A 19,422-nucleotide genomic window follows, 5' to 3' on the forward strand; every position below is an offset into this window, starting at 1 on the left:
ATGTTTTGCTAAAACCTCCATCAAGTCTGCCAAAAGTCTGTATGGGAATGTGTTATGTCGGATGAGACCGAAGGTGGACTTTTGGCCATAATTTCAGAAGGTATGTTTGGTGCAAAGCCAACACCGCGCATCACCAGAAGACCACCAGACGAGCAGCGAAGGTGGTGGATGCTTTGGGGCTATTTTTCTTCTGCTGGAACTGGGGCTTTAGTCAAGGCGGAGTGAGTCATGAAGAGTTCCAAATAACAGTCTATTTTGGCAAAAAACCTTCAGGCCGCGGCTATAAAGCTGAAAATGAATTTCACCTTTCAGCACAACAATGGCCTAAAGCAGACCTCCAAATCACAAAGAGAATGGCTTCACCAGAAAATCGAAGTTTTGGAATGGCCCAGCCAGAGCCCGAACCTGAATCCTACTGAAGATCTGTGAGTGACCTGAAGAAGGCGCTACACACGAGATTGCCCTGAAACCTGACGGATTTGTAATGCTTTGGCAAGTGGGCGAAGGTTGCCAAGTCAAGATGTACCATGCTGATAGACACTTATCCAAAAAGACTGAATGCCGCCATAAAGTCAAAGGGTCCATCAACAAAGTATTCATTCCAGCATGTACATATTTATGGAACCACATTATTTTAGGTTTTTGGGGGGGGTTTCCACGCTAAAAGCTTTCAGCTTGTCTTTCTATTGGATTGTATAGATAAAGGGTCACATGGAAGGTGGAAATAAATCTGACCAACTTTGTTGGATTTTTTTGAACAGGGGTGTAGACTTTTTATATCCACTGTAAGTAGTTTGGCTTCTTGCTGTTGATATTTTATGCCCCTTAATGGATATTTCCTCCTTCCAAGGAAAGGGGCCCTATTGTAAAAATCAAAATTCGCCCTGCACCCTCCATTTTGGACCGTACTCTTTTTTTAATGCCCGTGATAATACAACCACAAAGTGCGATAACGACCGCACCTAAAACCGCCACGGAGCGTGGGCCTATCTGCCCTAGAGTCCCAGCTGGCGGGTATGGACAATATCTCAGCTTCCCCTCTGCGGCTGTAATAAATGGAGTGTCCGGGGATCAGCAATTCCCATGCACAGAACAGAACTCAGCCGTATCGCGCCGCTCGGAGTTCAGCCGCATTCCTGTATAGTGGAGCACATGGGCGACATATGGCATTGATCAACTCAATATGTTCTAGATTACGGCTAATTTAGATGTTCATGTGTCTTCACTAAACCTGATTATAAGTTGTAAGGCGGCAGGATTAAAGAACATTGCAGAGCAGCCATTTTTTACGAGGGCGACCCCCGCGCTTACATTTACCATTGCGGGGTTTGTTACACTTTCACATCTGCTTTTAAATTACCCTAAATGTTCATGTAGGCAGCAGGTGCCGCAGCGCTATATATACTACCCTACATGATTTCTGGAGAATTTAACCCTGTCTGATATGTAGCTTTAGATCGCTTTCACGTGGCGGCAGTGCAGTCACATTTTAGCGTCCGTTTTAGCCCAGCAGTTCGATCTTTACAACCTTAGGCCGCCCACACACGAACGGATTTGCATTGCGGAATCCGCGGTCCGCGTCCGCACCCCGGTTCTGCAGCAAACACTGTTCACAGCATGCTATGGAAAATCGCTTCTTCCTGTACACTCGCAAAATCGAATTGCGATTGGAGGAAAAATCGCAGAATGGTCTATTTTCGTGCAGATTCCACACAGACGGCTTAATCTGAAAGTGCCCAGTGAAGGGGGCACATGGTAGGGGGCGTAGTGGGGTGAGAATAGACGCTCCTCTGAGAGCAGGCAAGTGAAGGTTAAGGGGGTTTTCCAAGACCAAACCATAATGGCGTATTGCTGTAGAGTAAAACTCGTTGTCTTCAATAGGTTGGAAGGCTGAGTCAACCTTGAGCCGGCTACCTGAATCATGCGGGGATTGAACTTGCAACCTTCAGGTCGTAGGCGAGAGCTTACACTCTGCACCATACATTCAGAATCGTTCAGTGTAAAACAAGCCTTATCGCTACATATTGCGCAAATTCCAACCGCAGCGCTATCACTGCTATGACGCTTCGGCCAAGGCAACTGCTTCGCGATGTGTTCACCAGGTTTCCACGTTCCATTTTTATGTTCTTGTTCCATTTTATGTCACTTTATCCTTTCAATGACAAACGGGAAATCACCAGGAAAACGTTTCATCCTTCCATAAAACCATTCCATTAATGACCTCGTTAAGGTCGAGAGAAATCTCCACAAAGGGAAGCAAGAAGAGGGAAATGTCACCGGGCCGGCAAGTAATCCATGCCGGAATGTGCGGCAATTAGCGGATGTCATAATAGTATGACAAGAATGGGAGAGCCTTCTGTGTTTCGCCACACACAACCCCTGGAAGGCTGATAACGAGGGCGCGCACAATGGCGGCTTTGGTCGTTTTAATTTGCGTCCACAAGAAGAGCATTGTTTGGGTAAGTGTTATAAATAGCAGGTTGGCGGCGCCGGCGCCCATTCATCTGACGCATTCTTTAATTTGTTTTCAATAGTGAACCTATATTTAGTTCTCGGCCGTACAAGAGGAGATCATCCGTATTCGCCGCCTGATGACTGACGAGACAATACCCCAGCTGCTCCTCTGCTATTAGTGTTCTTGGTTAGACCTACGACTTCCTAACAATATGTAATTACACTCAGACAGCCACCGCCACTTTACCGTGATTTTCTAAAAATACCCAACCCTGCAATCATCCGCGGCGAACAGGAATAACTAATGCGTTGGGGTTTTTTTTTTGCTTATTAAAGCATTTTTAACCACTCATCATGCCAGACGCAAAGATAATGTTTTAACGCTAAAACGTCCTGTCTGCCGTAGGCCGGCTTCGTACGGATGTATTAGCGTGCGCAATACGCAGAGAGTAGAACCCTTTGATTTCAATGGGTCTGCCCACATTTCTGGATTTCCCGTGTACATTTCAGTGGTGCAAACAAAAAACATACAACATGTTCTATTTTTCTGCGTATTCGCAGGTCTCCATTGAAGTCAATGCGGGCTGCGTGAATGAGCATGTGATATGCATGGACATGCGTGAAGCAATGCGGAATTGCGTAGGAAAAAGAACACATCTGAAATGCATTGGGACGAATTAGCGATTTCAATCTATGCCTTTTTGTTTGCCGCTTGAAAAATGAACATGATTTACGGGCGCAAGGAGTAAAGGGAAATACGCCGATGTGCACGCAAAAAAGCATAGTTCGTTGCGCAAAAACACTATGCTCATGCGTATGCAAATGCACATACGCTTGTATAATGCCAACTTTAAGGAGGTTTTCCAGGACTTTAATATTGGTGGCTTATCCTTATGACAGGCCATCAGGGTCAGATTGGTGGTAGAGTTACCATCTTTAGGGGCGTGGCTTATCACTTGGCATGTTTTTACCTGGGTTATTGCAGTGGCCCCAGTAGTAATAGTGTCCCCTCTCAGTGGACACAATACTAATAGGGCCCTCCTTTAGCGATCCCAGTAATGATAGTGCCCCCTTCAGAGGCCCTGGCATCAGGAGTTCTTTCCCCCTTAGTGGACCAAGCAGTAACAGTGCCCCCTCTTGGTGCCCTTCCCACCACTGAACTTGTGGCAGAGCAACTCACTGTTAAGCTTCTAGTACGACATGACCCTGCTGCAGCTAAGAGAAGATCACTGCTCCCCCTGGTATCTGCGTTCCTGCGAATACTGTATGCAACACAGATGCCGGGAGGAGGAGCAGTATCTTCTCCTGACCGGAGCCTAAACTGTAAGTTATAGCGCCTCATGACAGGGTTGCTGCCCAGCCTGAGGTGCTCACGCTAGATAATAATTTTTTACCGGCACCAGCCTCTAAAGTAAATTACTGAGCGAGCAGTGGTCTACTGGGCAGGTAGTAACCCTAGATCGATGTGGATTCGAGCCTCGGCAGGCCTTACAAGTTAGCCCCTCACGTATCTAGTATGGATAGCCTATCCTAAGAATAGGCCACAAGTGTTAAAGTCCATAAAAACCCATAAAGTAGATGTTCCCCTTTACTTGCCCTAATGCATGGGGTGGCAAACCTGTGGCAAGCATTAAACTTTTTGTGGCACCCACCACAGCAGGCGCATCACAAAATTACTCCACCCACAGTTGTGTACAAGGCGAGTTTTATATTGAATGATGTCTTGTTTGGTACCTTCTGTTGCCCACGTCCAATACAAATAACCATGCCATATACTGGACAACTATAAAGAACATATAGTACATGGTGTCCAAATAACAGTACATTATGGACCCATCTCAACATATGAGCTCCAACACCTACCAGCATGGGCAATGCCAATTTATTTAAACCAATGCCCAATAAAAAAAAATGTGGTTTGCATTGTGTAAGTAGATAGAAAAGTGGACAACCTCTTGTCTTCTGGCAAACAACATTGGGGTCTTCAAGTGGTTCCTCAACCGGCACCTTAAAGGTGTGTTTTATATGTTCTACCTAGCTTGTGATATCCAATAATTCTAAAGATATCAGGTGCAATAGATGCCGGATTAAAGGAACCATGCTGTACAAAGTATAGACAATGCATCCACCCATAGATTTACTCACCATTGCATATGCAGCGCACGTTCCTGTAAAAGCGGGGACATACAAAGCTGATTCTGGCTGTGCTGTAGGTCATTAGCGAGTGGGAATCTATAGACAACGTCTGCTCACAATGTTGCTCCTGACAATCCAATCCCGAACAATTCTTTTCCAAGATTGTTGATATCCGAATCACATTTTCCAAATGTCGTCTCGCATTTGAGAGCTTCTGAATCAAATATGCTGGCTTATAGAAACCTCCGCTCTGCATTTGTACGGCAAACAGCATGTCGAGCTGGTTGGTGCCCGCTACCGGCTGGATGCTGATTATATACAGGCTGTCTTCTTTCTGCGTGAGCACCGCGTTCCGGAGGGTACGTCGAAAACCGTGCAAATGAAGCCCAACAAAATCCTCAGGAGAGATATTCTCAAAACGTATGGTGACGGCATTGTACAACATATCCTGGATCAACTGCTCGACGTGGACCGTCACATCAACTGATACTTGATAGCGGCCATCACTAACGGATACATTGAGATTGTATTTGCCCCCATCAAGACCTCCGAGAGCAATGACCTTCCCATCGTGATTGTTCACCTTGAACAAACTTTTCTGCTCTGACTTGAGCGTGTAGGAGAGGACGTCGTAGACATCCTGATCAGTGGCGTGGATCTTGCCTATGACTCCTCCTGGGAAATCGTCTTCCATGGTGACAATGTATATCTCCAGTGGGATGGCTGAAGGTTTGTGGACACTCTCTTCAATGACTCTCACATGTATGTAAGTTTGTGCGCTCATGGGTGGTTTACCTGAGTCTTTCACCTGGTTGAAGGAAACAAAATTGATGTTTTGAAAAATGAGGAGCATGTCCGGTCCAATGTCTTGGAGTTGTACTTCACTCTTATCTGCTCTCTATTCCTAACATTCAATTCATTGCCAAATTCTGCTACCTTCACCTAAAAACATCTCTAAAAACTCTTATGGGAGGACCTCTCTTCTGTAGAGTGTAAGCTCTTATGGGCAGGGACCTCTCTCCTGTGGAGCGTAAGCTCTTATGGGCAGGGATCTCTCTCCTGTAGAGTGTAAGCTCTTATGGGCAGGGACCTCTCTCCTGTAGAGTGTAAGCTATTATGGGCAGGGACCTCTCTCCTGTAGAGTGTAAGCTCTTATGGGCAGGGATCTCTCTCCTGTAGAGTGTAAGCTATTCTGGGCAGGGACCTCTCTCCTGTAGAGTATACGCTCTTATGGGTAGGACCTCTCTCCTGTAGAGTGTAAGCTCTTATGGGCAGGGACCTCTCTCCTGTAGAGTATAAGCTCTTATGGGCAGGGACCTCTCTCCTGTAGAGTGTAAGCTCTTATGGGCAAGGACCTCTCTCCTGTAGAGTGTAAGCTCTTATGGGCAGGGACCTCTCTATTGTAGAGTGTAAGCTCCTATGTACAGGACCTCTCTCTCCTGTAGAGTGTAAGCTCTTATGGGCAGGGACCTTTCTCCTGTAGAGTGTAAGCTCTTATGGACAGGACCTCTCTCTTGTAGAGTGTAAGCTCTTATGGGCAGGGACCTTTCTCCTGTAGAGTGTAAGCTCTTATGGGCAGGACCTCTCTCCTGTAGAGTGTAAGCTCTTATGGGCAGGGACCTTTCTCCTGTAGAGTGTAAGCTCTTATGGGCAGGACCTCTCTCCTGTAGAGTGTAAGCTCTTATGGGCAGGACCTCTCTCCTGTAGAGTGTAAGCTCTTATGGGCAGGGACCTCTCTCCTGTAGAGTGTAAGCTCTTATGGGCAGGACCTCTCTCCTGTAGAGTGTAAGCTCTTATGGGCAGGGACCTCTCTTCTGTAGAGTGTAAGCTCTTATGAGCAGGGACCTCTCTACTTGATGCTCGTTTGAGTATTAGGGTGCTCGAGATGCTCGTTACTCGAGACGAGCACTACGCGGTACTCGTCTCGATTAAACGAGCACTGACCATTGAATTCAATGGAGCCGCCAATACAGCCGGCTCCATTGAAAGCAATGGGCTGCCGGCGATCTCAGGATGAATTTTCGGGAAGGGCTTAAAAATATAAGCCCTTACCTAAAAATCATTCTAAAATGTGTAAAAATAAAAAAATATATATATGTCAGTATAAAGATCGTTCTCCTCTGCCATAGCTGTAACAGCTGTGGCAGAGAAGAACGATGTTAGCCCATTGAATTCAATGGAGCTGGCAATACAATGGTGAAACCTCCCCCCCCCCCCCCCCGCACTGTCAGCATAAAGATCATTCTCCTCTGCCACAGCTGTAACAGAGTGAGTGAGAGCTGCCCCTGATTGGTCCCTGCGCTGAGCCAATCAGAGGCAGCTCTCACTCACACCCATTCATGAATTCATGAATGGGTGTGAGTGAGAGCTGCCTCTGATTGGTCAGGCTGTGACCAATCAGAGGCAGCTCATTCAGCAGGCGGGGATTTTAAATCCCCGGCTGCTGAATACTACAGAGAGCAGTTCAGAGAACTGCCGCCGGCCGGGCTGAAATCCGTCGTCCGGGACCGGGTGAGTATATATATATTTTTTATTTTTACACATTTCTAGATGAATTGCAGGGAAGGGCTTATATATTTAAGCCCTTCCCGAAAATTCATCCCGCGATCGCCCGCAGCGCATTGCTTTTAATGGAGCCAGCTGTATTGCCGGCTCCATTGAATTCAATGGGCTAACATCGCTCTTCTCTGCCACAGCTGTTACAGCTATGGCAGAGGAGAACGATCTTTATGCTGACAGTGCGGGGTGGGGGTGGGGGGCCACTCTTGCGGCTTAATAGTGGGACCTGGGAACTTGAGATGCAGCCCAACATGTAGCCCCTCGCCTGCCCTATCCGTTTCTGTGTCATTCCCATCACTTTCGTGAATTTCCCAGATATACAAAAATGCTCGAGTCGCCCATTGACTTTAATGGGGTTCGTAACTCGAAACGAACCCTCGAGCATCGCGGGAAGTTCGACTCTAATAACGAGCACTCGAGCATTTTGGTGTTCGCTCATCTCTACAGGGCACCTCTCTCCTGTAGAGTGTAAGCTCTTATGGGCAGGGACCTCTCTCCTGTAGAGTGTAAGCTCTTACGGGCAGGGACCTCTCTCCTGTAGAGTGTAAGCTCTTATGGGCAGGGACCTCTCTCCTGTAGAGTGTAAGCTCTTATGGGCAGGAACCCTCTCCTGTAGAGTGTAAGCTCTTATGGGCAGGGACCTCTTTTCTGTAGAGTGTAAGCTCTTATGGGCAGGGACCTTTCTCCTGTAGAGTGTAAGCTCTTATGGGCAGGACCTTTCTCCTGTAGAGTGTAAGCTCTTATGGGCAGGGACCTTTCTCCTGTAGAGTGTAAGCTCTTATGGGCAGGACCTCTCTCCTGTAGAGTGTAAGCTCTTATGGGCAGGACCTCTCTCCTGTAGAGTGTAAGCTCTTATGGGCAGGACCTCTCTCCTGTAGAGTGTAAGCTCTTATGGGCAGGACCTCTCTCCTGTAGAGTGTAAGCTCTTATGGGCAGGAACTCTCTCCTATAGAGTGTAAGCTCTTATGGGCAGGGACCTCTCTCCTGTAGAGTGTAAGCTGTTATGGGCAGGAACTCTCTCCTGTAGAGTGTAAGCTCTTATGGGCAGGGACCTCTCTCCTGTAGAGTGTAAGCTCTTATGGGCAGAACCTCTCTCCTGTAGAGTGTAAGCTCTTATGGGCAGGGACCTCTCTCCTGTAGAGTGTAAGCTCTTATGGGCAGGGGACCTCTCTCCTGTAGAGTGTAAGCTCTTATGGGCAGGGGACCTCTCTCCTGTAGAGTGTAAGCTCTTATGGGCAGGGACCTCTCTCCTGTAGAGTGTAAGCTCTTATGGGCAGGGACCTCTCTACTGTAGAGTGTAAGCTCTTATGGGCAGGACCTCTCTCCTGTAGCGTGTAAGCTCTTATGGGCAGGGACCTCTCTCCTGTAGAGTGTAAGCTCTTATGGGCAGGGACCTCTCTCCTGTAGCGTGTAAGCTCTTATGGACAGGCCTCTCTCCTGTAGAGTGTAAGCTCTTATGGGCAGGGACCTCTCTCCTGTAGAGTGTAAGCTCTTATGGGCAGGGACCTCTCTCCTGTAGCGTGTAAGCTCTTATGGACAGGCCTCTTTCCTGTAGAGTGTAAGCTCTTATGGGCAGGGACCTCTCTCCTGTAGAGTGTAAGCTCTTATGGGCAGGGACCTCTCTCCTGTAGCGTGTAAGCTCTTATGGACAGGCCTCTCTCCTGTAGAGTGTAAGCTCTTATGGGCAGGGACCTCTCTCCTGTAGAGTGTAAGCTCTTATGGGCAGGGACCTCTCTCCTGTAGCGTGTAAGCTCTTATGGACAGGCCTCTCTCCTGTAGAGTGTAAGCTCTTATGGGCAGGGGACCTCTCTCCTGTAGAGTGTAAGCTCTTATGGGCAGGGACCTCTCTCCTGTAGAGTGTAAGCTCTTATGGGCAGGACCTCTCTCCTGTAGAGTATAAGCTCTTATGGGCAGGGACCTCTCTCCTGTAGAGTGTAAGCTCTTATGGGCAGGGACCTCTCTCCTGTAGAGTGTAAGCTCTTATGGGCAGGGACCTCTCTCCTGTGGAGTGTAAGCTCTTATGGGCAGGGATCTCTATCCTGTAGAGTATAAGCTCTTATGGGCAGGACCTCTCTCCTGTAGAGTGTAAGCTCTTATGGGCAGGGGCCTCTCTCCTGTAGAGTGTAAGTTCTTATGGACAGGACCTCTCTCATGTAGAGTGTAAGCTCTTATGGGCAGGACCTCTCTCATGTAGAGTGTAAGCTCTTATGGGCAGGACCTCTCTCCTGTGGAGTGTAAGCTCTTATGGGCAGGGACCTCTCTCCTGTAGAGTATAAGCTCTTATGGGCAGGACCTCTCTCCTGTAGAGTATAAGCTCTTATGGGCAGGACCTCTCTCCTGTAGAGTATAAGCTCTTATGGGCAGGGACCTCTCTCCTGTAGAGTGTAAGCTCTTATGGGCAGGGACCTCTCTCCTGTAGCGTGTAAGAGTATATACCTGTATATTAAGGAGATGTTCATTTGCGATTGTGTGTTGAAAAACGACAGCAGAACGTAAGACTCCCGACTGATCCAGTATAAACTTTCCACCTTCGTTTCCGCTTATTATGGTGAATGCAAACGGTGGTCCGTTGTGGTAGGAGTCTTTATCGGTGACTACTAGCTGGACAATACTTGTACCGGTAGGCTTGTTCTCCTAAAAAAAATAAAGTCAACACTTATGTAAAGATTTAGGAAGCATGAAATTAAGGAACTTCATCGAAAACCAAATTTTCTGGTCAAAACCCAAAAACTGTTCTACGGTTTCCTTCCATTTCTTATTGGCATATGGGTCAGGAATTATATAATTTCTTCTTAAGGAGAGCACCTAGAAACTGTATGAGGAGACTTATAAGGCCATCCATGATCTTCTGGGAAATATGCAAATAGCACGATGAAACTATACCTCTGCAGCACCACCTATTGGAAGGCAGCATTCCTGCAAGGTAATGACATTTTAAACAAGCCTTATAACAATGACTGGGAATTGTAAGCTAAAGTTAGAATAACCATGCACAGACAGATGTTTCAGGGGGGTTGCCACTCATCAGTGTGCAGTAGGCCTGTGACGTGAGTCAGGAAGGGTTTCATTTCTCCTTAAGGAGAGCACCTAGAAGCTGTGTGAGGAGATTCAAAAGGCTACCCATGATCCTTTGGGAAACATGCAAATGGAAGAAGGAATAATACCTCTGCAGTGCCACCTACTGTATTGGAAGGAAGCATGGATGACTTATAAGTATCCTCACACACCTTCTAGGTGAAACGATACCCTTCCTGACCCACATCTATAGGCCTCTCACTAGCCAAGCCAGAAACCTACGACACTCTTAATGAGGGACAATCACCCTGAAACAGTTGTCTGTGTATGGTTCTTCTGGCTTTTGCTTATAATTCCCAGTAATTGTTAAAGTCTAACATTGACTTGCAGGAAAGCTGCCTTCTAATAAGTGGCGCTTTAGAGAGTATTGTTCCATTATTGGCATATTACACAGTATTGGCTGAGACAAGTCTTGGTGGTTGCCTTGAGTGCCAAAACATCTTACTCAACCACCGATTGTCTAGTATCTTCTCTTGTCGGCTGAAATAGACATTTATGAGATGACAACATGGAATCACAATGAGCTCTTTATGTTCATATATTCAGATTTTTATAGAAAATTCCATTAATCCATGTCTGAGTCTTTGCACAGTGACGTATCAGCCGGGCTCCTTCATTAGAGAGCGGTAATGGAGTTCTCGGCTAGAGACTCACACACAAAAAAAAAGATTCATAAAGCACAAGTCCCATTTAATCCCCGGTCAAGTGATTAAATGATATCTCCACTTGTTTACAAGACTAACCCGCCCGCATTATCTATTAAACATCTGCTCAGCTTCCCATCCATCGGGCAAAGTGGATAATTCTCGTCAGAGTGCTAGAAAAATGACGGTGTAGCCATTAATGGCTAACCGAGAGGCATTAAACAATTTGTTTTACCTGGAAGCTAATGGTGGGAGTTTTACAGAACTTGGCCTGATGTGGTTGTATGAGGCCATTCATTCTGAAGCTAGATCACATCCGAGAATGAAGAATGTGGCGAAGCTTCGAAGGCTCTCCATGGATTCGTCTTTGTCTTCTACTTTTTTTCCATTAATGAGATTAGAAAAATAGCCTGCTTTTTTGTTTTCTAACAACAGCGCCTCTCTTGTACTCAGGCTGCACCTGGTATTGTAGATCAAGGAGAATAGAGTGGGCTGCAATACCAAACACAGCCTCTACAGAAGGATAGCGCTGTTTGTGTAAAAAAAGGAAGGAATCCCTATTTTTCCATCCCACACAAACCCCCTCAGGCCTTTTTCGCACAAGCGGCATTTTGACACAGAGTAGGTGCGCCAAAAAAAATAGCATCTAGAACAATCTATGGGTTCTTTCAGACGAAAATAGCGCAATAGGCACGATTTTTTGGCACCGAGATTTCTCTCCATCAGAAAATAGGACTTGTCCTGTCTTTTGACGGCACAATGCCGGCAGCTCGATAGACTCCTATGGGAGGTTGTGTGAGCTGGCCGGTAAAGGGAGGGGAGGAAGTTGAACACTGCAGGGATGAAGAGAGTCCCCCGCGACAGGGATGAAGGGAAATTCCCTGCTGCGGGGGATGAAGTCCCCCGTGGGGACTCCCTTCATCCTTGCAGGGACTCTTTTCATGGGATTCCATTGATCCCAGCAGGGACTCCCTTCATCCCTATGGCTATCGGATCGCTAAAATGACGTTCATGTGAAAGAGGCCTTAGGCTGAACAAAGTGTCAGATTCATTACTATATGTTATGCATTTTCGCTCAGTATATTACGGCTTAGTTTCCCTCTGCTCTCTCCTCTCCTGCACCTTCTTATCATATCACTGTATACAGACACTGCAGTCTGAGTCTCAGTAGGAGATCCGTCATTGAGGCTGACCTGACGGCTTAGTTTCCCTCTGCTCTCTCCTGCACCTTCTTATCATATCACTGTACAGATAGTCCCCTACTTGCGAACATTCGACTTACGAATTTCGCTAGATACGAACTATCTGTTCTGCACAGTATGATGTAATGCTATGGCACAGTATGATGTAATGCTATGGCACAGTATGATGTAATGCTATGGCACAGTATGATGTAATGCTATGGCACAGTATGATGTAATGCTATGGCACAGTATGATGTAATGCTATGGCACAGTATGATGTAATGCTATGGCATTACATCATGCTGTGCAGGGACCGGACAGGCTTCTATCAAGCCTGATAGAAGCCTGTCCGGTCACATCGCGGTTGCTAGGCAGCCGGGGGCCTTCTGAAAGGCCCTAGGGCTGTCTATGCAGAGCACCTATCAAGCCGTGCGCTTGATAGGCACTCTGCATAGGCAGCCCTGGGGCCTTTCAGGAGGTCCCCGGCTGCCTAGCAACCACACAGCGTCCCGCGATCTCATCGTGGGACGCTGTACGGGCCCCCTGAACGTCGGGTGCAGCGGGCACCCGGCGGCAGCAGTTCCGACGAGAGCGGTATTTAAAGTGTTAACAGTTCCGACAAGCGCCACGGCTCGTCGGAACTGCTGCCGCCGGGTGCCCGCTGTAAGAACAGCCGGCACCCGACGTTGTATGGAGCGGGATCCACCCGCGATCCCCTCCATACAACCATTTGTTCGACTTGCGAACAAAACGGACTTGCGAACGGGCTCCCGGAACGGAACCTGTTCGCAAGTCGGGGACTAACTGTATATAGACACTGCAGTCTGAGTCTCAGTAGGAGATCCGTCAGTGAGGCTGACCTTATGGCTTAGTTTCCCTCTGCTCTCCCCTCCTGCAGCGTCTTATCAGCTAATTTATGCCCATAAGAAAGTTGATTATTGTTGTGGTCATATATTAGCTGATAAAAAGTGCAAGAGAGGAGAGATGACAGCTGAAAACCAAGTGGTCAGTCCAGCCTCACTGACGGAACTCCTACGGAGACTCAGACTGCAGTGTCTATATACAGTGATATGATAAGAAGGTGCAGGAGAGAGCAGAGGGACATTAAGCCATCAGGTCAGCCTCACTGACGGAACTCCTACTGAGACTCAGACTGCAGTGTCTATATACAGTGATATATAGAAGCTGCAGAAGACAAACGGTGTACATTTTTTAAATTAAACCCTATTTCAAAAACGATTGTCAGCCCAAATTACCTGCATTTAAGGCGCCATAAAGGTGTCCGCTGTAGCGTCCAATCAGACCTGCTCAAGCACGTTTAAGGTACCTTGAAATTAAGGTTTACACTTTTTCTCGGACCTCCCTTCCCTCCCCTTTCTCTCCCCCTCTTATTTCCCTCATCCCCCCCCCTTTACCAAATAAAGATGTAACATGCAATGCTTATAATTGATGTTGAAGAATTATATCACCTATGTTTGCATAACTTGTATGTATCGAAAATGCCAATAAAAACTTATTGATAAAGGAGAGCTCCAACGGCACTTCAAATAGAAGTCACTTGCAGGGGCCATGATTTAGAAGCGCTCCTCAGCCCCTGCATAGAGCTATCAACAGCTTTGCTATGTGAAAGCTGCAGACAGACTCCCTTTGAAGTGCTTTTTACTGCTAGAGGTACAGGCACCCTCATAACAACAATACTCATACTACAAGCAAAATAATAACTATCATACATTATAATAAGAGATACTATTCCCTGTAGTTTACCTGTATGACTGCGCTGTAATTGGCAGGTGTAAACTGGGGGCTGTTATCATTGACATCAGAAATATCGATATTTACGGTCACGGTGGATGAGAGAGGTGGGAAACCACTATCTCTGGCTTGAATCAATAGAGAGTAACCAGACACCTAAAAAGGAAGAACAAAAAAGAAAAAGTAAGAATACATTTATTTTTGTGGTAAAGGAGTAATGACAGCAGCAGGAGAGGGTTGGGCTGATTTTGTGGGAGACAGTGACCTGCCTACTCCTATGGGTAATAAGGGGTAACATGCTGCAAGGGATGGGGTGGTGTCGTGAAATGTGCAAAGAAACCATACTCTGTAGACTAAAAGATCAAGCAAATGATGACAGCAGCAGAAGAGGAGGGAGCTGATGTTGTGGGAGGCAGTGACCTGTCTATTATAGTTAAAGTGAGCCTATCACTAGGTTCATGCTGCCCGAACCACAGGCACTGTAGGACAGTACATTTACAAGGGACGAATATCGGGCAAACGATGCCCGACACTCATCCCTGTCTGTATGTACTCGCTCCTATGCTGTCACACAGGAGTGAGTATCGCTGGCTCTCTGACAGAGTGGCCAGCAGGGGGCTGGGACGACTGGAGGAGATTTCTCTCCTCGCTCTCCCCTGCCCCTCTCCATTCACTAACACAGCGTCCGTTAAGTACTGAACGGCTGCTGTTTACACTGATCGTTCATGATTTTATGCAGCTTAAATGATGATCTGAACGATGATCGTTCAGTGTAAACAGCAGCGGTTCAATACTGAACGGCCGCTATGTTAAGTGAATGGAGAGGGGCGGGGGAGAGCGAGGAGAGAAATCTCCTCCAGCTGCCTCACAACAGCACGGGAGCGAGTGTATATGGGGACGAGTGTCGGGCATCGTTTGCCGGACAGTCGTCTCATGTAAAAAGAAACAATACTCTATAGACAATCAGATCAAGCAAATGAGAAAAGCCGTAGAGGAGTGAGCTGCTCTTGTGGGCGGCAGCGACCCGTCTACTCAAATTGTTAAATAAGGGTGAAAAGTGACAGGTTACTATCATGAAATGTGTAAATAGACAACACTCTGTAGACAATCATAACAAGCTAATTAGAACAGCAGCAGGAGAGGAGTGAACTGAGTTTGTCCTGGGAAGTGACCTGTTCATTCCTAATCATATTAACCACACTATAGAAGTAAGATTTTAGCCCACGTAAATTGCCAGACTATGGCAGAAATCATTTAAAGGGGTTGTCCCGCGCCGAAACGGGTTTTTTTTTTTTTCCAATAGGCCCCCCTTTCGGCGCGAGACAAACCCAATGCATGTGTTTAAAAAAAAAAACCTTTAGTACTTACCCGAATCCCCGTGCTGCGGCGACTTCTTCCTTACCTTAGCAAGATGGACGCCGGGATTTTCACCCACGATGCACCGCGGGTCTTCTCCCATGGTGCACCGTGGGCTCTGTGCGGTCCATTGCCGATTCCAGCCTCCTGATTGGCTGGAATCGGCACACGTGACGGGGCGGAGCTACGAGGACCAGCTCTCCGGCACGAGCGGCCCCATTCACCAGGGAGAAGACCGGACTGCGCAAGCGCGTCTTATCGGGCGATTAGATGCTGAAATTAGACGGCTCCATGGAGACGAGGACGCCAGCAACGGAACAGGTAAGTGAATAACTTCTGTATGGCTCATAATTAATGCACAATGTACATTACAAAGTGCATTAATATGGCCATACAGAAGTGTATAACCCCACTTGCTTTCGCGGGACAACCCCTTTAAACTATAAGATGTGAACATGGCCTAAGGGACAAGTTGCGTTTTATTCACCTCTGCTCTATGGAAATTACATCCACCTAAGCAGTGATCCCTCGCTATATCGCGGTTCAATGATTGCGGCTTCAGTGCATCGCGGATTTTAGATAGACCATATAGAATTCTGTTTTCGCAGAGTCTTTCGCTATGTCACAAGAATTTTGCGGTACATACAGGAAATACAATACGCCATTGGCTGATGGAATGTGTTCTGTATCGGGCGCTGATCGGCTCACTGATCATAGCATCAGTCTGTTTGTTCACTTTTGCGATTGTTTGGCGGTTCACCCGACAGATTCATTTGTGTAATATATAATGCGGCTACTCTGCGGATTTTCATGTATCGCGGGGTCTCTGGATCGTAATCCCCGAGATAGATGAGGGATCACTGTAGATCAAGTCTGATACATGTTGGCTACTGTATCTAAAGTCTAAAGCTACCTTAGGTGAGGACAAATCTGATACCATGTAGCCATTATCCTTTTCCATGTGCCGATTATCGGACCTGAACGTTCCTCTGAAAGCTCATTCCCCTGACAATCGGTAAAAGGATTAACGATCAGCTGAGAAACGATCGGATATGTGTTTGTTGGCTGATCATTCAATTTCAGAGGACATAAAACACTTGTTGATCTGCTGCACATCTCCCCATATGAATAGGAAGATGCAGAGCCGGCCTACAAAGGCAAATTATCATAATTACAAATGTTTGTTCCCATAAGCCGTTTCTTGGCCTGTGTGAAACAAAATGAATGTGTGTCGATTGGTGCTCGTTACACTGGGCTAACTATTAGACTCATATGAAAGGACCCTTAGATGGTACGCACGCTCCGGACAGGACTGTATGTAACAAGAACAGTGTCATGAATGGGGATGGGGATAAAATGCTTTGTATGGCTCTAGATCATAGAACTTGTAACAGCAGCAGGTTAGGAGTATGCGGCCCTTGTGAAAGACAGTGACCTGTCTAGTTATGTAACCGTGCCACTAAGAACAGGATTATATGCAACAAGACCAGTGTCATGAAGTGGGACAGACATAAAATACCCCATACACAGTCAGATCGTGGGGATGAAATTACCAGCAGGAGAGGAGTGTGCTGACCTTTTGGAAGGCAGTGACCTGGCTACTTATGTAACTTTGTCACTGAGAACAGGATTATATGCAACAAGACCAGTGTCATGAAGTGGGATAGGCATAGAATACCCTGTAGGCAGTCAGATCATTGTGATGATAACAGGAGAGGAGTGTGCTGATCTTTTGGGAGGTAGTGACCTGGCTACTTATGTATCTTTGTTACTGAGAACAGAAGGATATGCACTGATGTAGTAGCACTAACGCATTTTGCACTAGAGCACTACTGAGTTACAGTGGCACAGCTACACTATTTGCATAGTATTTACAGCCACTCAAAGTGAATGGCAATGATCGTGCTACGCAAACAGCAGAGTTATGTAGCACACCTGATTTTTAAATCAGCGCTGCTGTTTCTGTAGCAGGACCAGTGTCTTGAAGTGTGATAAGCATAAAATACCCCATAGCCAGTCTTATCATGGGAATGATTACAGCAGCATGAGAGGAGTGTGCTGCCCTTGTGGGAGGCAGTGACTTGTTTGCTTATGTAACTATATAATTGGGAACTGGAGTACATGTAATAGAACCAGTGTTGTAAAGTGGGACAGGCATAAAATACCCTGTAGCCAGTCAGACCATGGGAATGATAACAGCATCAGAAAAGGAGTATGCAGACCTTGTGGGAGGCACTGTCCTGTCCGCTCATATGAAACGTTGTCACTGACAACAGAACTGTATGTAGCAAGACCAGTGTCATGAAGTGGGGTAGGCATAAAATACCCCACAGTTAGTCAGATCCTGGGGATAACAGCAGCAGGAGAAGATTGTACGGACCTTGTGGGAGGCAGTGACTTGTCTACTTATTTAACTGCAGCACTGAGGACAGGAGTTTATGTAGCAGGACCATTGTGATGAAGTGGAACAGGCATACCCCATAGATCAGATCATGGGAAGTGTGTTTTACAAAGCACTGCATGGCTACACGATTATAACTTGATGAGAATTAACCTTAGTATTTCATTTGTGTCTTTCTTTCTGTTGTGAATCTACACCTTCCAGCATGTACTGAAGGAAGCAGGCGGTTACAGACTCCCCCAAGCTAAAGTTTCACAACTGCTGGCGGAGGATCAGTTGACGAGCACTGCTGTAGACAATCATAGCATGAGAATTTTGGAAGCAGCGGGAGAGGAGTGAGTTGATGTTGTAGTCGGCAGTGTCCAACTTATCCATGTGATTATTGATGTTACCGTGTTTCCCCGAAAATAAGACAGTGTCTTATATTAATTTTTTTTCAAAAAGGTTTAACTTTTTTTTACCTGTATAGCTGCCTGGACACTATTTAAATTGACTTTTTTAATTAACTGATAGCAGGGCTTAATTTTGGAGTAGGGCTTATATTTCAAGCATCCTCAAAAAGCCTGAAAAATCATTTTGCATCCTCAAAAATTCTGGAAAATCATGCTGTCTTATTTTCAGGGTATGTCTTATTTTCAGGGAAACAGGGTAGCAGCAGCATAACTAGGCGCCGTGGCCCTGGGGCATGATGGTGCATAGTAATAGTCATATAATACTGAATTACATATTATGCTGATTACCGGATTTCTATAGAAAGCTATATATACCCATATTGTAAAAAAACAATCATAAGAAGGAAAGCGGTTAAATACAGCAGCTCAGAGCAACGGAATTTTCTACGCACTGCCAGGAAATAGAATCTGAGCCCAGAGAGCTCTTGGGAACATCCGATGATCTGCCGGTGTGAAGAGTCATTCTTATCAACTTCCAGAGGACTTGTCACTTCACACAAGGTTTCCTCAAGCGGCTGCCTCATTGGGATTCTATTCTGTCCTAGAAGACGTTACTATAAATCACCACGACTACTTGTATCTATATCTCCAGATTGTTATCTAGAATATTTAAAGGTTCCATGAAATTTGGCATTTAAAAAAAAAATAACTATAATTAAAGGAATAGTTCACCTTCAGCTTATAAACTGTACATTCATTATATAATGAGTCCAGAGAGGGTGATGTATTGCCTTGCGGAAAGGATTATCAGGGTGTAGGAAGTCGTATAGGCCATGCAATGCTCTGTGGGAAAAAGCTATGCAAATGAGTGATGGCGTAATCTGCCACAGCGCCACCTATTGGAAGGTAGCTATCTTATAGGTCAATAGCTGACCTTGTAACCACCCCTAATTATGTTGCAAAGGTAGAACATTGGCTCATAGGGTAACTACCTTCCAATAGGTGATGTTGTCCAGGATTCTTTCATCCCTTATTTGCATAGATTTTTCCCAGGGAGCATTGCATGGCCTATAAGACTCCCTACTCCTAGTGCTCTCCACAAGGAGAAACATTACGGTAGTTACATTCCAATATGCAGCACTGTGGAGGATTATTCCATTACTCATTTGCATAATATAATGAAACTTTTGCCTTTTTCTAATACGTTTTATGTTTATTACTCATGGTTTCCAAGATCTCTGCTTGCTGTCAGTGAATAGAGTCACGATTATTTACTTGTCATGTGATGGGCACAACAGTATATAGATGATCACACATCGCTGATAACTGTATTGTATCGAACCGTGTACCTATGTATCTGTCACATGACCAGGACAGATTTTTTAAATGCAGATTTCGCCATGGATTTAGCGCATATTTCACCCATAGCAGACAAAGATTAAATCTGCGCTGATGATAAAAAAAGCATG

The 19,422-nt window shown here is 46.1% G+C and overlaps 1 protein-coding gene across 3 annotated transcripts in view; it reads right to left on the reverse strand.

Moving 5' to 3' along the window:
• FAT3 (FAT atypical cadherin 3) overlaps positions 1–19,422 on the reverse strand; it is a 522,893-nt gene that overhangs the window by 45,316 nt on the left and 458,155 nt on the right. For all 3 annotated transcript variants that reach the window (XM_066587016.1, XM_066587025.1, XM_066587006.1), the window contains 3 exons: positions 13,817–13,960; positions 9,586–9,783; positions 4,600–5,398 (listed from right to left, as the gene is read on the reverse strand). In XM_066587016.1, coding sequence (XP_066443113.1) covers positions 4,600–5,398; positions 9,586–9,783; positions 13,817–13,960 — 1,141 coding nt within the window. The remainder of the gene's footprint in view (positions 1–4,599; positions 5,399–9,585; positions 9,784–13,816; positions 13,961–19,422) is intronic.

The sequence above is a fragment of the Eleutherodactylus coqui genome, chromosome 1 (genome assembly GCF_035609145.1).
Source record: "Eleutherodactylus coqui strain aEleCoq1 chromosome 1, aEleCoq1.hap1, whole genome shotgun sequence".
In the NCBI taxonomy this organism is placed as follows: Eukaryota; Metazoa; Chordata; class Amphibia; order Anura; family Eleutherodactylidae; genus Eleutherodactylus; species Eleutherodactylus coqui.